The 23,317-nt window shown below is 40.3% G+C and overlaps 1 protein-coding gene across 2 annotated transcripts in view; it reads left to right on the top strand.

Moving 5' to 3' along the window:
- The first annotated feature begins 897 nt into the window (after window positions 1-897).
- kcnab1a (potassium voltage-gated channel subfamily A regulatory beta subunit 1a) overlaps window positions 898-23,317 on the top strand; it is a 132,579-nt gene continuing 110,159 nt past the window's right edge. Inside the window, exon 1 of one of the 2 annotated variants that reach the window (XM_035943551.2) lies at window positions 898-1,485. In XM_035943551.2, the coding sequence (XP_035799444.1) occupies window positions 1,208-1,485 (278 nt within the window). In that variant the 5' untranslated portion in view covers window positions 898-1,207. Of the gene's footprint in view, window positions 1,486-10,057; window positions 10,832-23,317 lie in introns of those variants that run through there. The other variant, XM_035943550.2, reaches the window with a different exon arrangement.

Genomic DNA, 23,317 nt, shown 5'->3' with positions numbered 1-23,317 from the left:
AAATATTTAACCTACTGTGAGTCTGTGCCCACATATTTTAACACAGCCAAATGTCTGTGTTTCCACATTGTTATGTCTGACAAAGGTGTCAGTTTGTGTTTCTCCAACTCCAGCCTTGAGTCTTCTGACACAAGGAATGGTGTTAAGGCTCTGAGACGCTGGAGTGATCCAGGAGGTGTGTAAATATAGAGCTGACACTGGAACTACCAAGAAACAATGTCTGGTCGCCTCTGTAGATGTGTGCTAATTATTGTTAACTGCTCTGCTTCAAACAGTTTCCACAGTGTTTATTGCCTAAATCCACATTCAAGTGCAGGGTATCTTCTATTGTGTTTTCACATTACAATACTTATGTCAGTGTCTGTTGTGTGTCTGGACTAGTGTGTCTGCAGGCTGCGTTTATTTATATCTTTTTGTTTCTATTTGTGTTATGTTGTTTTAGCACGTCAGCTTATTGTGTACAGCTATCAAGTATGCAGGGTGTGTGTGGTGCAGGTATTACTACATTATGGGGGCCTCAGTCTGTTTACACAGTTACATTCTTCCTTATGGGTACAAAAAGCACATCCCATAATATCACATTTTAAAATCAAAGTGCTGAAATGTTTTAAAGATAGATTAGTTTATGACCAACGTTACGCTTAAGCAATCTGTAGTTATGTTTAAGGTGAGAGTAAGTCTCCAGGAAATGAAATCCAAGGCAATCTAATGCCCTCTAAAGTCATGGATACACAACTGTGTGCATGTGTGAGTGTGTATGCATTGTCGACACCCTGGCATGTTTGGCTCCCTCCTTTTAGGCCAGGGCAGGCTGTGACGAGACAAGGAAACTGGGATCCTGTTTCAAACTGGATGAGGCTATAAGAGACCAGAGAGCACACTGCACTGACAGAAAGACACACAGACACAAAGAAGAGAAAAGGAACTCAGTTCAAACAGACAGAAAGACAAAATTGAGGACACAATTGTGGAGTGTTAGAGAATTTTAGAAAGTGCCTGAAAGGGGGAAAGAGAGGTTCTGACTCTTCACAGGACAGTCAGGAAAAACAAGCTTTCCCAAGACATGCATCATTCTCTGAGGCTGCAGTAATCGGTCATCTCATAAAAGGGGTGGAAGTACTTGGAGACACTTGGACATCTAAAGCTCCTCCTCTTCACCTTGGTCCCTGAACTCTGCCCTTGAGGGGACGGGGCACCCTCTGGGGCCATGCTAGCCGCCCGAAGCAGCGGAGGGGGAGTCGGGGGACCCGGTGGTGCCCTGCCGCCCCATGTTCACCGAAAACACTCAGTGGCCTCACTCAGCGGGACAAGAGCCCACCGGAGCAACTCCCAGGATGCCAAGCACAGTTCCTCCTCCAGTAAGCAGGCGGCGCAGCAGCGACACAAGGTGGCGCTGATTAGAGAAATGGAGACCAACTGGTACCTGAAAATGTTTGGACTGGGCAAAGAGGAGACAGTCGCACATAAGACTGGTATGCTCTACAGGTCAGTTAAGCCCTGTGTGACTGTGTGCTTGTCTGAGTGAGAACTTAAATGGTGCCCAAACAGGCTGAAGGTCTCATGTGTTATATAGAGCACAAGTACTTTGGAAGATACAAACTCATAAACGCAGACTCAGACAAAGACGCATCAAAGACTTGTTGATCTCTACACAGCATTCACACTATGACCAGTACTTTTGTGTGTGCAACCTGCAGTTAATGCATAACGCATCTGCATGTATGCTGATAGATTATTCAAGTATTTTTAGGCTGGACCAACAGTGCTGTCTGTTGACAAGTGGTTGCCCCTCCGTTCTATCGTTTCATTTGTATGTCGCAGGAGTCACGCTGGTCATAACGACCCCCGGCTTAGAGTTGTGTCACCTGATCTGGCTGTAATGCTAATAGCCAGCATCTGTCTTGTTGCATTAGACTGCGTTGACATCTTCTACCACCATGGTGACAAAACATATGAAGGCAGGAGGGAGTGTTTCAATTCTTCAAAGTGACTGACAGCAAACACTAATAGTGTTCAGTGCAGTTCCTGGTTTTTGCAGTTCAGAGTTAGTGCAGCAAGTGTTGGCAATCTTTCTCTCCACTTGTCTCTCTCTCCCTCAAGTCTCTCTTTTTCTCACACTTGGATATTTTCCGTATTGGGTTCCCCCCACCAGACCCCCTTCGCCATGTCTTCCCTCTCATCGCTCTACTCTTCTTTCTTGTTGCTAATCCGTCTGTGTCCCATTCCAATCATTCAAGCTCAAAGCTCCACATTCATCAGTCTGCAGTCCTGCCATCTCCCTTCCTCCTCCTATCTCCTCTCCTGCCTTCTCTCCTCTCTCTTTATTTTCCAGCTTCCCTGCTGATTTTGGCTTTGTTCGTGCTGCAATTTAGCAAAACAAAACAGCACAGAGACAAGAGTGCAGGATAAAGAAGCAATGACACATTGTGGGGAGAAAACGTTAAGGTCTCCCAAATATTTGTGGATCCATTGTGTTGAAATTGAAAGGGTTTTCTATAATCTAAATTTGTTTGTTGAATCTTCAAAAAATAGTTGGCAGAAGGTCACAGAAACATAATGCCACACATACAGTCATGCACTGTGTCACACAGAAGCAGACAGTTTTACCAAGTGTTGGATATGAACATCTTTCAGAACAAACATAACATGGGTGTCATTATGTTTCCCCTGTGCACGGGCTAATTGGAAAGCTGGAAACAGTGTTATGGAATGATGGTTAAACTGTTTAGGCAACGTAGAACATAAGACATAAAGAATACAGTGTGGCCTTGTTAGAAGAGCATTCAAGTGTGACATGCTATAAGGCAAGGCACATTTATTTATATAACGCAATTCATACACAGTGATTTACAAACCAGCAGAAAAAACATAGAAAAATAAAGGAATTTAAAAAGAAGGGGACATGAGGTCTGGCAGGATATTAGATTTAAATCAGTGGTATTTATGTAATGGCAACCTATAACACAAGTCTTACCAAATTATATAGAGAAAGTGTGTCAAGCCTCAATGGCTGGTGAGATCAATAACTGAAGATCAGAAACGTGCAGCTCTGGACTCGAACAGGGAGAGAGAAGACGATGAGGACAAAGCACAAACTATGAGAGAGAGAAGACACAAAGCTGATGACATGCCACAGCGGTATATAAATGCATGGACAGTGAAAGATGTAGGAAGAGTAGAGAGGTTGTTCCTCCAGTGTAGCAACATGATGAGGGTATACGAGGTCAGTCAACAAAAAGCATCTGAAAACAGTTTGCTGTTTCTAACAAATGTGATGCATAAATAAGTAATAGTACTTTTTTTTCCAAAGAATATATAAAAAGCATACACATCATGTGATAAATGCTAGGCACTGGACAAAAATATATATGCCATCATCTGGAGTCCAGATGCTAGTATAAATGCTCCCATATATTCAACCACAAGGTGGTGATGTGATAAATGTTCTTGGGGGCATTAATATTAGTGTGCAGACTCTACTTTTCCTTTTATTATCACCAGAGAACTTATTAAGAGCTAATGCGCTAGTTAGATTGTAACCTGTTTATGTTCTTACCACAAAAACCCTTCTTTAAACTTTACAATTCTGTTTGTATATTCTGTACGTATGTTTAAAAAAACAACTCAAAGGCAGATTTCAACTGAAAATTGAGAATGAAATATGGCTTTGCAACTGGTTTCCTGTCAAAACACACATCTAGTGCTACATCAGAGCTGTCGTGATGACATGCTGGTGGCTACTCACTTCCCATGCTCTTTATTTACAGGCTCATAAAACTATGATGAGAGCCTCCTGTGGACTGACTGACACACTGACAGGTGCCTGTGGAGCGTGAGGACTGTGTGCATGTGTGAGTTTGTTTAATGGGGTATGTTTCTGAAGTGATGAGCTCAGTGGACCGCCAATAAAAAAAAGTACTACACTGCGTGAATCACCATACGATTAGCACGACCTTCACACACATACTCTCTCACACTCAGACAAAAAAAAAAAATACAGTTCATAATTCCTCTCTGTGTGGAGAATTAATCCTGATTGGTTTGTCTGATCACTAGTACTAATAATGTGGATTCAGTCTTCTGCTTTAAAGAACAACTAATGTTTGGCTGTGACCTAGAAAAGACATAAGCGTGAGTGAACTTCAACAAAAGTCCTCCTCTTGCCAATCAACCAACACTACACACACACACACACACACACACACACACACACACACACACACACACACACACACACACACACACACACACACACACACACACATGTCTACCAGCTCTCCTCAGACCCTGACATAGATGCCAAACAGCATGCCATGGCTGGATATCCTCTCTCTCATGTAAATCAGAACAATTGCTGCAGCTTTTAGCTCTCCGGTGATTCTGCATAAAAACTGGGGCAGAATATAACCACAGAAATCTCAGGCTTTTATAACAGTTCTATAAATAGCTTTCACCCCCCTTAGATATGCTTTTTTCCCTCCTCTGCCACAAATTAATTGAAGCTAATTTGCTTTGGATGAAGACTGAATATTCAAACACAATTTTTTCCTATTTGCTATTGTGCAAGTATAGGAAATGTAACATATTCGGCATTTTAAAAAAAGGTATCTGAAGTAAATGTTTAAATATAGGCAAATAATAGGAGGTTGTAAAGTGTCTTTTTGCTATTGTTTTCATAGCATCATGCACACACATAGTTTACATTAATATACTGTAAAAACAAATTTTTTTACTGAGATTTTTTTGGTATCTTTAAGATACATGTTAAAACAAAATTATTTATAAAATGACAAAAACTGACTGTGAATTTAGACATCTAATGTGAAATAACATCTAAACACTCTAACTGTGAACAGACATTAAATTCCCTTTTTTAAAAGAAAATTATAAAAATGTGGACACAAAAAATATGCTGGAATATGTTCTCAAATTTCTATTTAGGCAATTAATCTATTATATTCAAGCTTAATCCTATTAATATATATTATTATATACTATTAAATATATTTCTAAAATAAGATATCATCAGAGACAATTAACAGAAAAATAAATATTAGTTCTGTAATGTTATGTCGATTTGTTTGTTAAATGAGAGATATCATGTACAATTACCAAGGTTTTCACAGCAAAAAAAATTCAATGAATATGTTTTCATCATTGCATAATATCTATAAGCTTTGTGAACCTGTCAAAATACAGTTTTTATGAATATATGTATAATCTATATTTTGTATATATGAATATCATAGATAATTTAATTGTTTTTACACATATCAATATTGATTTTTTTTTACTTAAGATAGCTGTAAACAGGACCTCATGGAAATTTGAAGCTACAAAATATCTTCAAATTATAGAAAACTGCTGCATTTTAATTAGATGACTACTTTCCATTATTTCCCAGCATATTTTGAAACCCCAGTTGTTACGTTTTTTTTTTTTTTTTTTTTTTAAACATTTTTTTGCAGTGTAGAGCAGCCTTAAGTGAAACAATGCTTTAAATAATGCACTATATGAACTGTCATTCTCAGATGATGGTCATGACAACCTGAGTTAGTAACAAGATGCATCTTCCCTCTAAAGATCAGGTGGCACCACCACAGTGAAACCAGAAAAAAAAGGGACATCAGGGAACTCCTTTGTGGTAGAGTGATCCTCAGAATTACTAATGAGCTAGAATCCAAGCCTGCATTTGTACAGTAGTTTTGTTTCCACTAGTAATGGATCTAATCGACCTATATTTTTTTAAAGCCTGTAATGCAAAGCCAGTTTCATAGTCTGCAACAGTAAACCAGTGAACAGCAGTTTCAAGGCCTAAAACTCGATGAGTTCAAATGATCGTGACAGCCAGCAGTATCACTGCCCTTCTCTGACCAGGTATTATATTTCCTCATACCCTTTGCACCAGGTGTGACAAAGGTGTGGCAACATGATCCTATTTCATGGAGAACAAAAACACATGTTCTAATAGAGCTTGATGGATGAAGTGTGATGATGGTGCCAAGATTTGAGGTTTGATTCACACAACAGCCCTGCTTTTGCTGAAGTATCAGTCTTTTAATAGATGGAAACACAGTAACATTAAGCTACAATGTTATTTTTATTATTATTTAACTGATTTTTTTTCTGCATGTCTGAAATACAGAAAAAAAATTGTAGAATTACAAAGATTAACTGTAAAGTTACAAATCTAATGTAAAATGACATCAGAACTTCCAACAACCATAGAATTTCCATGTTTTTAAAGAAAGATTATTTTTTCACATCAAAAATATTTGCCAAAATTAATTTTAAAGGTGGGAATATACTTTTTTAATTTGCAGGTGTATGTACAATTTTGGCCTGCGCAGTGTCTCGGTGGTTAGTACCGTCGCTTTGCAGCTAGAATATCCCCAGTTCGCGTCCCGAAGGCTGGGATCTTTTGCTTGGAGTTTGCATGTTCTTCCTGTGCAGTGTGGGTTTTCTCCAGGTACTCCGGCTTCCTCCCACAGTCCAAAAACATGCAGAGGTTAATTGATGATTCTAAATTGTCCTTAGGTGTAAATGTGAGTGGGCTTGTTTGTCTCTATATGTAGGCCTGTGATAGACCAGTGTCTTGTCCAGGATGTCCCCTGCCTTCGTCCCAAGTCAGCTGGGATTGACTCCAATCCCCTGCAACCCTAATGAGGATTTAATGGTGTATAGATAATGCATGGGTGGATGTACAAATCTGTATGTAAAGTTACAATTTAGAACTCATTACAACTTGATATGACTTAAAATCAGCTGAAATCAAATTATTAACTTTCCAATATTTAGACATTTTTTTTACAGATTTTTTTAAACATAAATTTTACACTAATAGCAGCATTTTTCTGCAGTTCTCCACCTGATGATTTGTTTTATATGATTATTCAACCATGTTTATTGGCAATTTCATGGTTTTTACCTATGCAAATATCCATCATTACACATTAAAAGCCAAATAAATGTGACCTCAGCTCAAATTAACGCAGCTTTATTATAATTCTGGAAAATTAGTGAACTTTTTTATGAGGTGGTAATTAGGGTCCAAGCACCAACGGTGCATAGGACCCTATTGAAACCAATGGGTTTATTATTATTTGTCATTTTTTTTGCAGTAGTGATTTGGTGCTAGAATGTTTTGGAGTTTTTTGACAGTGTATCTGCACTATTTCTAACATAGCTAGACATCAAAATGTGGTTGCTTTCTTCTTTATAGCACTCACTCAGTAGTTAAAAGGGTTGAAGAAAAGCGAGAAGAGCCTTGGGATGTCTGAAATGTCAACTGCTAAATGCTGCACTTGGTCTATTGTTTTTACATCTTATTCACTAATGTAATATAATATCTGTCTCACTTGACTCTCACTCCTCAGCATTAATCTAGATTTTCAGTGATAATAACAATGGGATTTGGTGGAGAATGTAGGCCAACACACTGGTGTTAAACAGGAGCAGGACAGTCCCTGAGGGGTAGAGACTGATCACTGACATAATTATTACTGCCATAGAGTCAGATGGCATAGAAAGTGTTTTTATTCTCATAAACAACACAGAAATATAGTTTTAGCACTGCAGATAGTGTAAGCGTAGAACAACCTCATACATCATCCTATATTTTTACAAATTCATCCACAAAAGCGGCATGTAGTGTTGTATGGCATGCTGCTCTGCTTGTCCTGCTTCTATCACACTGTGTGCTGGATAATTGTCAGACATATGCAATCATTATATGGGGATTCACTCACTGGAGGGAGTACATGAGGGGGTGGTGGGGGCAAAATGAAAGAGACAGAAAAAGACACCTAATTAGTCTCAGGGAACAAAGAGCTGATTGTGAAAGTTCAGAATAGAAACATAAAATCCTAAATTGAGGGAAGACAGAGAAAAATGTAAGGTAGAAATGTGGTGTGAAGCTTTGTTTGTCATACTGTGAAGCAGCGTTCCTGCGCTTGTTGCATCCAACAAACTGTCCTCTCCCTGGCCTCTCATCCTCCCTATATGCCTCCCTTTCTTCTCCCCTCTCAGTCTTTTTTTGTTATTCTCGTCAGTGACTCACCTGCCCACATGCTGAGTGGCTCAAAGGAGAACAAACACCAGAGGCCAAAATAGGATGGAACGAAGAGGCAGACAGAAAGAGAGAAACAAAAAAAAAACCCCAAAGTGAGACAGAGAGAAAAGCAACAAAAGAGTAAAATTCAAGGTGAATTTTAAAACAGCAGAGAGCATTAGCTGTTTGTTGTGCTGATATTAAAGTTTGCAGTCTATTTATCGAACATGCATGCATTTATGTGTGCATATGGATGTGTATATCTAGTGTCTATAAATACACTGTAAACACACTCTGGCATTGCATAAGCTCTGCTGACATTCCTGCTGCCAGGCAGGATCAGTTTTTCCACCGACCCTGCTGGACACAGCTGCCCATCTACCAACGTCTCTGCCTAATTTTATGTGTTCGGATGAGTGTACTGCTTTTGTTGCATTTGCAATAGTCTGATATAGTTTTGTATCCTTTTAGGGACACATGTACGATCATCTCTGGGCTCTGATAGTGGTCAAATGTCCACATTTTACATGAGCAGAGGTTTAAAAATTGTTGTCTGAGTTTGTTCTACTGCTGCAAACTGATTATTTGTGCAATTTCTTTTATTATTTAAGAAAATAGAACTTTTGTCAGGCTAGGAGTCACCAGAACTCTTTTTCTGCACAGTTTATAAGAAACAAAGTACGGCCAATAAGTTGGTACCTGATAGCTGCATATTGAAAATTAAGACAAGTGATCCTGACACACAAAAGTTTGAGTCAAGGTTAAACTTAGAGGATGAAATTTTATTACAATAAAAAGCATCAGCTGCACATTCACACCTGGTTACGGACACAATTCAGCGAAAGTTTTCATGTCATTACTGTGCTGAAACCCTCCTAATAATGCATTTTTTTCATAGTTCATCTCATGTCATGCTGTATTTGTGCGTATATGTGGACACATCTGGTTATTTTGGTCGGGCTGAAATGCCAAGTTTTTGCTGAATACCAGAGCAGTGGAGAAAAAAAAAATTCCACCATCTGTAAGTGTGTGTGTGTGTGTGTGTGTGTGTGTGTGTGTGTGTGTGTGTGTGTGTGTGTAGAGAGAGTGACAGTGTGTATCTAAACTCAGATTTCCTGATATGGGAGAATGGTATTCCTCACGATTACCGCAATCCACTGGAGAACTAGACGTGATGTCATTGAATGCTCCCATGAGAAGGCCAGAGGTGAGAGATTATATACAGTGTGTGTGTGTGTGTGTGTGTGTGTGTGTGTGCGTGTGTGTGTGTGTGTGTGGTGAGAGGGAGAGGGAAAGAGCGAAAACAGAAAACGGAGGCTTCCCCATTTCATTTTATGGTTCACTTCATTGCAAAAACACTGTCCTCAGATTGAGCACAGTTGTTCATACCACACTGATGGCTGTGTGAAAGTGTGTGCTTGAGTGTGTACGTATATTTTACGTGTTTGTTAGGGGCAAAACTTCAGAGTACACTTTGTTTAGATTGAGACGGAGGAGAAAGAGAGTGCAGGGTCAGAAATATAACGCAAAACGAGATGAAACAGATTCAGTGGCAATGTAATGTGACATTCTGGGGATGGCGAAGTGAGTAAAGCATCTGAAAAAGTGTGTGTACTCACAGTGTGTCTGTGCCAGAAGAAGAAAAATACTAAGAGATGGCGAGAAGAAAAGCAAGTAGCAAGAGATGTACTGTAAATGCTGGAGGATAGACAAGAGAGTAAATCAGGAGTAAGTGAAAGCGCTTGTGATGGAGGGAATACTGGGAAACAAAGGAGGGATGATGAGGAAAGTGAGTGTGTGAGAGAGGATAAGAGGGAGAAAAAGGGTGTAAGGACGGAGAGAGTGAGAGACAGAGAGAGAGAGAGGGAGAGAGAGAGAGGGAAAGAGAGGGAGGGAGAGAAAAATGTCCCAGATTCCCATGCCATTTAATAGGGAGCAAAACCAAACTGAGCTTATAATGTAGACTGGCTGAGCAGGGGGCAAAGTGGCTGCATGAGTGTGAGAGAGAGAGAGAGAGAAGAGGAGAGGAGAGGTGAGAGAGGGGGAGTTATCTGTGTTGGTGTGTCTCTCTCTCTGCCTCCATGTATGTAACTGCACAGAGAACATATGTGGCACAGCACATGGAGAGGTGCATGTGAGGAAAAAAAGCCTGTTTTTCCTGTGTGGATTTCTGCAGACAGATTGGACCCAAGTTTCATTATGGACTCCAGAATTCAGTTTCAAAATATCTTTTTCCGCGTTGGATTTTCCTGCACTTCTTCCTTTGTGTTTTGAATAAGAGGAGTATGCTTTATATGCAACTTTAACCCGAGGAATACTTCTTCTTCACACTAAGCTTTAATCAAACGCTCACACAGACACTCCTCTGCTCCATGTAGCGCTGAGTGGGCGAGGGGCCTACCTGGATTACTGCAAGCGTACATGATTGTGGGAAACAGCACCAGAATAAGGGAGAGATTGAAAGAGAGGATAAAGTGAAGAGGACAGCTGGAAGATGTACTTGTACAAAGCAACATGCCCGGAGATCCCAAACCCGAAGCAAAAGGGCTCCAGGGTTCAGGGCGGAGGTCAGGGTGTGATCCAGGCCCAAGGCCTGGGTCAAGGCAGGCTTGTGAGGCACACATCCTCAGGGACGGGGCCGCGACCCTACGCTCCTCTGATGCTGTGGACGTCCAACAAACCCAACAGTGTGGTGGAGCTCAAACAGTTGGAGGAGTTTCTCAACTTCCACTCGTTGTCGCTGCACGATACAGTGAAGAGTCAGACTGGCATGGTCTACAGGTAACCTGAGTGTGTGTGAGAAGGTTTCCGCTTTTGCTTGTGTTAACTTTGGGCCGTTCTGTCATATTGATAGACTTAATCTTTATTGATTGCTGTTTTATGCCAGAGTTGACTTTAAAAAATGATGTTTGAACAACTCGTTTGATTGGTTGTTACTTGTAGTTTTTGGGAAGTGATTGTATATGACGCCATGTTTACTCAGTGTTGTGCTCAGATTATTCTAATTTTATTGGAAATAGACACATTTGCACATCAGTAATTGGAAAAGCAGCACATAAAAGAAGGTCTGATGCACTGAAAAATTCTTGAAAAAGTTTTGGACTCCACATTTTAAGAGTGGAATATCTGCAAAAAAATACCCAGCATTCACCGCACACGTATTTTTGTTTTAACAATGTTAAGGCCACCCTTTTAATATTACACAAAGTCATTTCATCACAGGCACTTATTGATCTCTATGTGAAAACCACCAGCTGATTGATCATTCTCTGAAGGCAAACAGCATTTCGGCCAGTGTTGTATCAGTACTTTTGATCTGATACTTCTAGATGAATTAATTGGTAAATCGAACAAAGTTTCATTTTTACTAATATTTAAAAATGTTTCTGTTCTGCTTTATGTTGGATTGAACTATGAATAGATGCACACATGCTCAAACAATAGTGGAACACCCCAAAAATATTAATCCTGCTCTCTAAATTCATACATATTTAGATTGTTTAACAGTTTAATGCTCGTTTTTCTCTTCATATTTACTCAAACTTGTGCTGTGGATATGAAATATGTACATTTTTAGTACCTGTCATCATATTTGTTTTTGCAATGCTTTAAAAGTTGCCTTTCAAACATCCTCTGTTTATACATTACAGACATAGTACAAGTAATGTATCAGTTTAGACACCGGAGCCTTTCCTTAATCTGAATGTACAAGATTGAATAGAAAACAGGGATTAGCTTATCCTCCAAATGAGTCACGTTAAATGTTGAATGATTTTTGTTTTGAATGGAATCTAGTTCTTGTTCCTCAGGCGCTGGTAGAAACCGCCATCATGTGCTCATTGTTTTTCCTCTAGTTTGTCATCTGTGACTAAGCATCATGTTGGAGAGTGGTTTCAGTGAGAGTGATTGGGACATTGTGGATCGCTGCTCAGGCCTCGGGCAGGAAAGCAGTGTGTAGCTGCTTTGCCTGTATTGTGTTGTTATTGTTGCCAGAGAAGACGACGTGAGAAAGATGCTCTTTAATAAAGAATTTCATTCTCCGACAGAGTTTCTGTCATTGACTTCAGCTTGTTAATTCATCTTTATTCCTCAGTGTAATGTAGATGCTTTTTTAAAAAGCAACGGCTTGCTTCACATTCACATTGTAACGCATAATCACTGCTGCCCTCTACAAGTATTATTAAAGGTAACAACCCCACAGGAACCACAGAATATTAATAGTTTATAACTGTATTATGTTGTTTGTTGTAATAGGTAAGAGCTATGATGAGAGAAAAAAGTAATTCAGGCCCCAGACAGATTTTTTTTTTTTTTTTGGAAAAAAACGGTTAATGATGAGAATACAAATTTTCTAAAAATAACAAGAGAATGCAGGCAATGTCTAAACCGGCTGCACAATGTGGTTTAAAAATGTTTGTCCATGTGTGTTTTATATTTGGACAGGCTGCTGGCGTAGCATTTCTGTGATCTGTATTTTGGTCATTTGAACAGCCCATCCCTGAGGCTCTCATCAGCGAATCTGTGCTAAATTCTGCCAACATATTGGACTGTATAACAGTCAGTATAATAATATCATGGCCTAAACTTATTTTGTTGTTATGATGGTATTAAAGAAATGGCAGCACTGGGTGTGACTTTTCCATCGCCCCACTGTGTGTCCAGCAATGGAGAGAGAAAGGGGGGAGTAGAAGAAGTAAGGATGGCAGTCTGTATCCCTGTTGGATCAAACTGGCTATGGGAGTTCATATGGCCATGCGCTTTTAGCGTTTCGCCTCGGGACCTTGGCATATGTGTGTCCACGGGCATGTGCGTGTTTAAAAGTTTGTCGTTGTTGCCATGGTAACCCAACATAACAGCTGGCTGTCAACGTCCTTTTCCAGGTCAGTGTTTATCAGTGGTCAAGACCTGTGCTGGGGAGTCTGCCCATAGAGACACAGAAACGGAAACCTTTTCCATTGCTTGAACCATATAATAACCAAAACCAGGCACAACTTCACCCAGACAAGAGCAAACTGCAAAATATTGCTTTTATTAACATGCGAACACCCCAAAGGAAGAGATGCAAATCAGTGCAGCACCCTCACTGCCCTTCCAATGTGTTTTCCTTACAAAGCCCTGCTGACTCTGTGGGGAGAGGTGAGTCATGACATGACAAAATGTGTGGGAGCATTTCCTAACACAACCTTTTGGCTTGTGACCCCTTAGAACTGATGGCAAAGTGCCCCGTCATGGGTTGTCACAGGAGTTGTACAGCATTTTCTTTTTAAAATTTTGAATATTTTATAGGGGTCTGAAAAAGCAAGTAAACCCTGTTTTTCAAATGAAAAAAAAACATTGGAGAAGTTTTTAATGCTATGTAACAACAATCCTAACCTGAAGCTACAATTTTGAAAATAAATCCAAATTTAAGCTCATTTTTGGAACTTAATTGGACAAAAACAATACTGGTATAGCCTAGATATATCCCATGACTGCCTTCCCAGCATGAAGACCAATAAAAATTTACTTATATTTCTCTGTCCTGCTGCTTTATTGACATTTAGTCTTTGCCAAAACAAGAGCACACACACAACAGACACATTTTATGCTTTCTACATGTTTCCCAAACATTTGATTCATTCAAAATTCCTTCAAAAGGCACAGATGGGATGAGGAAGAGGAGACGTGCAGTTATGAGCCTCGGATTCACAGCATGCCCTCACATGCTCCACAGTTTATTATTCATGAGTGTGTGTGTCTGTTTGTGGGTCGTGGGTGTGTGTTTTTAGTCACGAGGGAGCATCTGTGAGTGCTGTTGAGACAGATAGTGCTGCTTCTTATGGCTGCATGCTCATTGTCTCATTAATGTGCATCTCAACCATGTAGGCTGTGGTGACAACTGACTGTTGTTCAGTTCAGAACATATGCATTCAACGTTTCCCCTGGGCTAATGTGGCCAATATTAACGCTAATTATCTAGCCATGGCCTGAAACTGTCGCTATGTGACACTGTTAGTGACGCATGTTAGAGAAGCAAAGGTCCACTATTATGTCCCAGAAAGATTGTTTTAAAAAGCTTCAGAAAGTGGTTTTGACCACCAGCCAGAGCTACGTATTGTTCCTGAACGCCTCCCCGCCTGGCACAGGTTCACTCTGGTGTTTCCTTTGCCTCCGTCATTCTCCTACTTTGCTTTATTTGCATTCTCAGTCTTCTCACATTGTATTCAAGAGGGTGCAGCTGTTACAGCGTGTTATGATTCGATGCCTCCACCATCTGCCATTTTTGAGTCATTTCAGTGTGAGAAAATCTTCTTCCTGCTTCAGTTGAAACACTTTTCTAAATCTGTTAAATACAACATTTTCTAGTTCACAGCTTCTATATTTCAATGCACACCTTGGACAAATGATGATGTTTGTGTCTCAATCAGATTTCAGGACAGGAAGACCGTTTCATTCGGGGGAAAATAAATGAATATTAGGCTGAAAAATAACTATTGTGTTTAGTCAACCTTTTAAGAAAAAAATTAAAATAATTAATCGAGAACATCCCCTTTTAACCTAAATGCTAAAGTAGCTACAGATGCAAATGCACTCTGCTGATTTTTGATCACTCACAATGAAATTAAAAGAGGCATCAATTCAATCAGCCTAGTGGGCAGAAAGATTATTCTAAAGGCCATGATATTATTGGATACAGAGCAGGGGAATGCTGGGTAAGCAAGCAACAGTGGAGGGGCATTTGAACCTCCAGGGGGCAGAAGGTCACATTACGAAGCATATGTGCTCTGGAGTGCACAGTGTGTGTGTTTATGTGTGTGTGCTTGTGTTGAGGGGACAGTAGTCTGTTTGTACATTCACACTGTGGGAACCCAAAAGATTTTTGGGGACAAAATGTCCCTGTTATATAAATCATTAGATTTTAGTATGAAGACTTAGTTTAGGGTAGAGCAAGCATTAGTTAGCTGATAGTGAGCCAATGTAATGTCCTCTGAAGTAATGGAAACACCTCTGTGTATTTCTGCTACCAAACGGTGTGGATGTTTGTCAGTCCATCTGATTAAATGAGCTCTGCCTGCTGATGGACTGTGCTGTGAAGGTGACAGTGTTCCCACAGTTGTTTGGCTGCTCTTCTGTCACTCACTTCTTTCTTTGTGCTTGCATTCTTTACTGATGTTGTTATCTGCATCATTCAGTGTCTCTGTCCCTCAACCATTTTAATGTGTTATCCATCCATCCATCCATCCATCTTCTACCGCTGATCCGGGTCGGGTCGCGGGGGCAGCAGCTTTAGGAGGGAAGCCCAGACCTCCCTCTCCCCGGCCACATCATCTAGCTCCTCCCGGGGGACCCCAAGGCGTTCCCAGGCCAGCTGGGAGACATAGTCTCTCCAGCGTGTCCTGGGTCTTCCCCGGGGCCTCTTCCCAGGCCCCGGGGATGTGTTATGTGTCTTCAAAATGTGAAATGACATGTGGATCCTCCCTGATACAAGTTTTACACTTTTGCTGCTTCACTTTGTTTTACCAGAAATATAATCAGAGATATTCTTACAACAAGATAAGTTTAGGTATTACAAATTGCAGCAGGTAGCATAAAAAGTTAACACACAAGTTCAAACTACTTTTTGGTGAAAATTTCTAACATTTCAAATAATTATCAGTGATTAATCAGTGGAGTACCACCAGCCCTGTGACCCTTTGACAGCTCATTGGTCAACTAGTGCGTCTTAATTTTGCATGACACAGTTCTTCATCTGTATTACATGAACTCTAGGGGTTTATCTGTAATAGATGAGAAGTTTTTTATACTAATGATCTGTAGTGGGCAGCTAAAAAACACCATCCATATATCTCATGTTTTGGTTGAGGAAAAGTAGGTTCAAACATGACCTCTAACAACTGTTTCCTTGCTCTCTATGACTTCAAGGCAAGAAATGGAATAAAAAAAAAAGACAGATGACAGATTAAAAAAATAGTTGTGTTATAACCGCAATGAGACACAATGACCATTTACTGACTGCAGCTGGTGACAAGCCTCCCCTCTCTGGTCTGGAGCCGTGTGCACACTAACAGTGTTTAGACTCTGGCATCTGCCTATGTAAGGAGAAACTGTCCAGCCTCACCACTTTATTTATTATGGTGCCTGACAGGCAGAAACAACATGAGTGGAGAACTGACGACCTTTAAGTGGGGACAGACAACACTACAATACAAATAAATGAGGGATTTAAAAGATGAAAAACAAATACAATACTATTTTTGGTTCATGTGCTGATCATTTTTATGTACAAGAGGATGGGGCCTAATTTGTCTCACTTTGTGCTGTAGTGTGTGTAAGTGTTTGTGAGGCTTTTTGTGTGCACAATCATGTGTGAGTGTCAGTCTGTCTGTGCTCTTAGGAAGCTGTATTTTGTAACCAAGAGGCAGTCGGCAAAAATGTGCACTCAACCGGTGGTTCATCAAGGAAATTTGCTCACACACCGACAGGCGTTCACGCATGCAGTCAGACACACAAACATGCAGATAAATGCGTCAATTGCTCATCCTTTATTCATCTTGGAAAACAATTGAATATTTAACAGAAGAGCTGGTATCCTCTCTAAATACTTAATCGGTCAGGCAGTCACAGACGCCTTTGTGTTGTGTGTGTGTGTGTGTGTGTGTGTGTGTGTGTGTGTGTGTGTGTGTGTGTGTGTGTGTGTGTGTGTGTGTGTGTGTGTGAGAGTGCGTTCACTTGTAAACATTTGTTTATTATGAACATTAGAAACTTGCCAGTTGTATATTAGACATTTCTGTATGGTTCATTGTGGACTCATTGCTGTGACTAGATTACACATGAACACCAGAAAGGAAATATTTGATCCTTTAACACACAAATTTAGTTTTATTTTTCATTCGAAGTGTTGTGTTACAGAAGATAGTTGAGTAAAATATTCTAAAAAGAAAAAAAAATGATGTTCTAAGTGTCTTTTGTAGCACCTGTCTGTATGTAGATGTAGCAGTATAAGTACCTGGTTTATAGCCTTTTCTATTATGGATGCTAGAGGGTGTGTTAAACTGTGAAGGGCTTTACACACAGAGCATTAGACCAACCAAGATCCTGTGACACCTTTGGCCTCAAACCAGTCATGTAATAAATTGCTTTGGACTGATGGAAAGCGAGCTGTAATTACAAGATGGGAAAGTCTGTTTAATCAGGGATTTTACGGTACAATGTGTTCAATTAAGTTATTCACTGTTAAAGCCAGGACTGTAACTAAGTACATTCAGAGATTAGATAAAGACTTTGCTACAATTCTGCAGTTTTGTACAAGTGAAAGCAATAGTTATTAGTTGCCTTACTGACCCTAAAATGTCATCATATAAAACATGTAAGGAGCTTATAGAATATGATGCTGTAAAATAAATGAAACAGTGTATAGCATATGCATGTAGTGGTGTTTTCTGCGAGAGTTGTACTCTAAATAGAAAAATTAAAACAAATTGGTGAAACGTTGCTCCTCTGGATTTGCAGTGGGAAAATACACAACAGCACTTTGATGGACTTGTCTGGTTAAAACCCCCTTCAGTGAAAATCTTGTCTTTTTTTAAAATCTGCTAGAAGACATTAGCAAAAATGACATTAGCATCATGGCTGAGGTTTTCCTTCTTGAAATTGCAGCAAACTGATGACAATCACAAAAACATGGATTCAGACTTTCAGCTTTCAATAACTTACACTTAAAGAGTCAATTCTGCCAGCTTGTAGGGTGGGACTTTCTGTGTCTTTCTTCTTCTTCAGAATTGGTTTTCAGGTCAAACATGTTTGGCTGAAAGACTCCAATTTTACAGTTCGCCACTGTGTATCACAGAGAAGCTTTACAGTGTTCAGGTTGGATGGACATATTGAATACTGACGCCATCTGCACTGCATGAAAAAGTGGCCCAAGTTCGATTTTTCTTTGCTCATTTTTTTAGTCTCTCTCATCTGATTTGAGTGTCAAGCTTTGAGAGTCTTGTGGAAAGGAGTAGGCAAAAGCAAGCCTTGACATCCTGAAATTTAGGATAAATTCTGTTTCTGTGAAGCCATTATCTCCATGATCCCACCACTAACGGCTGCAGCTCCATGTCTACACACATCACCATATGGAAGGAGCAGCCGTTATTCCACAAAAAGCCAAAATTAAAAATGTGGCTCTCTTTCTCAGCATCATCATCTGCAGATGAGCTCACTGCTTTCCACTTCACATCAGCTCATAAATCAAACCATGAACATTAACTTCAGTGCCCTCTATGTTTACATCTGTATGACAGTGTGCTGCACGTGTTGCCTTTGTTATTGCTTTTCTGCACATGCAGATCAGTTTAAGACTGTGAGGTGGACCCTGTTCTGGAAAACTAATTTCCAAAATAAGAAAGGTTTAATTCAGTTAGTCTGACTTACTTTGGGGTTATTTCAGTTGCATAAAGTGAATTCAGCGTAGTTGAAAGTAACAGTTACTCTGTTACTTTATGCTGCTCTGGTTCAGGTCAGGTTACCTGTCAGGCTAAGATTGAGTTGTTGCACAACCAGAGTTCCTGTAACACTGACCTACAAAACTGAAGTTTACAGAAAATCAAGTTAAGACTAACATGCACATGCAATTATTTTGGCTACTTTAACCTGTTCTGAATAAGCGTGATTGCGTGAACTTAAACTGACCTTCAATGGAAGCCCTGACTATGCCGGTTGACAATTCCTAATTTTTGTAGTGTGCTTTATGGAAAAGACCAAAAGTCATACTAGAATCTGATTTTGGCCACATTTAAAAAAAAGAAAAAGAAACTGAGACTACTTCTGGCTCCAACTTTACAATCTACACATATCACTATACGGATGAAGGAGCCATTCTTCCACAAAAAGCATAATTAACAGGAAAGTAAGTTAGATGTCAATCGAGCAGCACATCCATGGGGTCTTAGGAAGAATCCGAACCAGGCACCACAAGTGCAAACACCTGTGCAGATGTGCAATCTGCGTTAAGGTAGTGGTGCAAGTTACTGACAGACGATGGAGTGAAAAAATTCTCTATACATGCACATATTTTACACAACATATGTACATTTCTATCCCATGAGCAATGTGGGAAATTTGGATATTTAAAAAGAAAAATGTATTCATCAGACCTTTAAATATGTTTTATTGTAAAATTCCACTAATCTTGACTTCACTGTGGTTTATAGCATGTTAGGAAGAAGAACTGACTGCTCAGAACTGCTTGAAGTTAATTACTTTTTTTATCAGTCATTGTTATGCACTGTCTTCTTTGTCTCTCACTGAGACACATTTTTGTTTAAATGGCACTTTAAAAACATTTCATTGACACATTAATTCCCTCAAGGCTTTCCCTGTTGTAGCATTCAAACAAAACCATAAACCTCAAGTCATACCTGACACAAACAGAAGCAGCTTTATTGCATTAGTAGCAATAACAGATCTATCACATGATTGATCAATGTTCCTCCCATGTGAGGCGCATAGGTTAGTCGCTTTAACACTTTCACACACGTCTCCAGTTCGTTAGTCGGATATGGGGTGAGCTAATGCGGGTTCTTAACATGACTCTCATCAATAAATCAACTGTACAGCTTGAAAAATCAACTGGACACATGTGGCCATTACTCTTTTGTGGCTCTATGTCTGTGTTTGTTTTAGTCTCAGCAACAAACACACACACACACACACACACACACACACACACACACACACACACACACACACACACACACACACACAAGCACACACAGTGAGACCTCTGGTGTTTCACTTGTGTCAGCACTAGTGGACTGTGTGAATCGATAGGGCATCAGTTTGGCCTATTGACGTGCTCATTTAGGAGAGTGCCAGATGGGAGCTGAGTGCTGTCTGGATTCGGCCAAACAGTCACCATGGATCACTGCGCTTGACTGACCAATTTCTGAAACTCACTTGAGCTTAAACCTGGTTGCAGAATTAGAGAAATAATTCTATTTAATTTGTAAAATCAGAAAAAGACACCAACTGAGACAGAGATTTGATAACTGGCAGGTTAAGAAAGGTGTCATGGTACTGTCAGTGTAGTGATTCATATCTTCCCTCTGTCCTTCTGTTTCTCTTTGCGTTTTTAATCATTTGAACTTACTGGGCTGTGAAAGTAGCAAAGGCGTAAACGATCTATCTCTCTGTTTATGTTTCTCCCCGCTGTTCTCTCTCTTCTCCCTCTGGTCTTTAGGTATAGTTGCCTTGCTCCTCCCCTCTCTTGGTATCAGTCCATTATTGATGAGGGCAGATAAGCAGCTATGTAGGAGTCGGTGTTTTCCTTGGGCCCCAGCGAGGTCAGCTAAGGATAGCACCTCAGCAGAACTTCATCTTACTCTCCAACACTACTTCGTCTTTAAAGAAAAGGAACCTTGCCAAGTTTAACTTTGTGGCTCTTGAACGCACACTTACCCTTTACTTTAAATTTGATGTTCAAGGTGACTCTGTAGCCTTTTGGCAAATCACACTGCCGGAAAGTAACACAGCTCATAATCATAGTCTGTGAAGTCACATTCATCACTCAATTAAAAACTCCCACAGGAACCCAGTAATGGATGTATGTGTTTGGACTGAATTATTCCTGTTTTAAGAGAACAGCAGCAGTTAAATACCTCATTTGTAGCGATGGTGCAGGGGGGTAATAGTGTGGGTGTGTGATGAACCCCTAGAGGGGAAGCAGAGACACTTTTATAACATGTTTAATGGTTACATGGAGCAAGTGGGTGGGAGAGTGAGGTGCACTGGGTTAGTTATAGAGAGAAGATGCAAAATGAGAGTCTCGGGAGACTGAGATCAAAGGAAAGAGGCAGAGAGATGCCTAACAAGTGTCCTCTAATTAGTTTTACAGTGTTGGTTGGCAGTGTTACCACTTGGGGGAGCCGTGGACCTGCTGTCACTTTGACAATAGACATGAAAGCATGGGGATGCCATTGTGTTTCTTTGTGAGTCTGCACTTGTCAGCAGTAGATTGAGGAGCGATGAGAGTCTGTATTCGCTTTGCTCCTTTTGTGTCACCTTGAAAAGCTGCACATCTTCAAGAAGAGTAGCACCAGCGATCCAAATATTTTACTTCTCTGAGCACAGTGTCATTTGCCACGCAGCGAGACGTTGTTTGACCGAAGTGAAATGCTGCTTTAAGAGGTGCTGCAGTGCTCATGCAGAGGTGGAATCAGCTGGAGTGTCGCCTGCTGTGGGTTTCAGAGAGACCTTTGAAACCACAGCTCAAGAGGGGTCAATATAATATCCAACTGAGCTCCTTCATCAGACAAACAAACACCCCTCCTTTCCAGCTCCATCTCTCTCCACTAAGCCACTTTTCTCAGATGTCCTTTTCATCTTACTGCTCCTGCCACCCAGTATGTTTCTTTCTTTTCCTTTTTTTCTATTTCTCCTCTCCACCTGTCATTTTCTCTTCCTATCTTCTGCACTCTTTCTGTCCTATCATTATATTTTTCTCTCGATCTGCATTTTTGCGCAGTCACACTTGCAAGGGATACTCAGTTTTAGTGACACCATATATCTCGACTTTACAGCACTAAGCGGATCCACTGACGCAGGCAAAGTTTATACTTCCCCAGATCAGCACTTTTCTTGTCTTTTCTGTGTGTGTGTGTCTTCCTGGATTGTAATATAAAGGAGTGGGGCTTGATTCTTGGCCAGTTTTTGTGTGCGTATGTGTGTGTGTGTGTGTGTGTCTGTAAGACTGGGGATGTGTGTTTTTGGGTACAGCGCTGTCTGAGAAAAGGTGTTACACTGTGTTCCCCCTCAAGGCCTATTAAGAGAGGAGAGGTGAGGGAAGAGGGGACAAAGAGTGGGATATGAAAGATTTCTGTCAAAACTGAAGCATACTATAACACACACAAGCACACACACACACACACACACACACACACACACACACACACACATATATACACGCCTCATGGACTTTACTGCAGTATTTGTCACTGTTAAAATACTGCGAGTGTAGGCAAACGCTGTGCCAACAGATTCACAGAACTCTTAAAGCACTGTGTGCACAACACTGAACAAGTAGTTGCATGGATCCAAATCCATAAATGAACAGTTAAATGTTTCATTGGCCTCAGTGCAGCAATGCAGCACAGATGCAGCAGTCCACGGCTGGTGACTGCAGCCTCCCATTTCAGTGGATAATTTTACAAGTTTTCGCACACCCTCCAAAACTGTATAGCCTGCGTTACAAGGTCAGCTTTTTAAAAGTGTTCCAAAAACAAGACTCAGAGGTTCGTGCATGTTTCTGTGAAATTCTGCAGTGGTTCGCTCTCTTCCTTGCAGTTTTAACAGGAGCATGTTGTGGAGCACATTCAGTTTTCTCATGTGTATAAACTGTGATACATAAATAATCCCTGCCCCGTCTAACGCCTTTTTTTCTAGCACAGCTTTGTCTAAATGTAACCTATAACCACACAGCACTATAATATTTTTCATGTGTACTACCTTTTATTACTTGCTGGCCATCGTGGTGTATCACTGCAACATTATATGAAATGATTTAATCTCCCCTTGCAGGGACGTATACTAATGGAAACAATCCTACCTGTTTCTGACCGACGTGGTCAATAAATCTCACTTGATGAGTTGCGTGTTTGCGTGGATGATAAATGGTATGAGGTGCAGAAATTCCCAGTCAGCACACACAAGGATGGGGAATCCCTTGAATGTGGACCATACAGCACGCAAACATGTGTGCTCACATGCTTGTGTGCTGAATACACACACAAATGCCCACAAAAGCATGTATGTCAAGGTTGGAGCACCACAGGGGAAATAACATGTTTTGTTGATTTGAGTTGAAAAGAAATAAATACAGCTCCTGCAGAAAAATGTGCAACGGTTTGGGAACCCCTCTAATAGTTTTAGGACTTAATTAACTCATTATAAAGAGGGTAAAGTATTATTATTAGGAACCATCAGCTGATAATACAGCAATCCTATTTTTCTGTTTTTTAATTCTGAACTTACCTTTAAAAGTTATGGTGTCAACGTGTTTCTTAGCAAAGTGCCATTAAACGTTACTTTTCACTGTTGCAATGATCAAAAATCCAACTTGCAACAAATCACACTCATTTTATGATCCTGATTAAATAATACACAGATTTTCAAGATGATGTACAAAGTTCTGGCTTTCTTTTCAACTTTAAAACAACCCCAAAAGGCCAATCCAGGTTTTGAGACACACACTTGTCTCACTTTGGTGATTAACAAGGCCATAATCAAGCACTCATCCACAGAGCC

The sequence above is a fragment of the Amphiprion ocellaris genome, chromosome 7 (genome assembly GCF_022539595.1).
Source record: "Amphiprion ocellaris isolate individual 3 ecotype Okinawa chromosome 7, ASM2253959v1, whole genome shotgun sequence".
In the NCBI taxonomy this organism is placed as follows: Eukaryota; Metazoa; Chordata; class Actinopteri; family Pomacentridae; genus Amphiprion; species Amphiprion ocellaris.
Note: the sequence above shows the minus strand (reverse complement) of the source record. Positions and strands in the feature narration are given on the sequence as shown.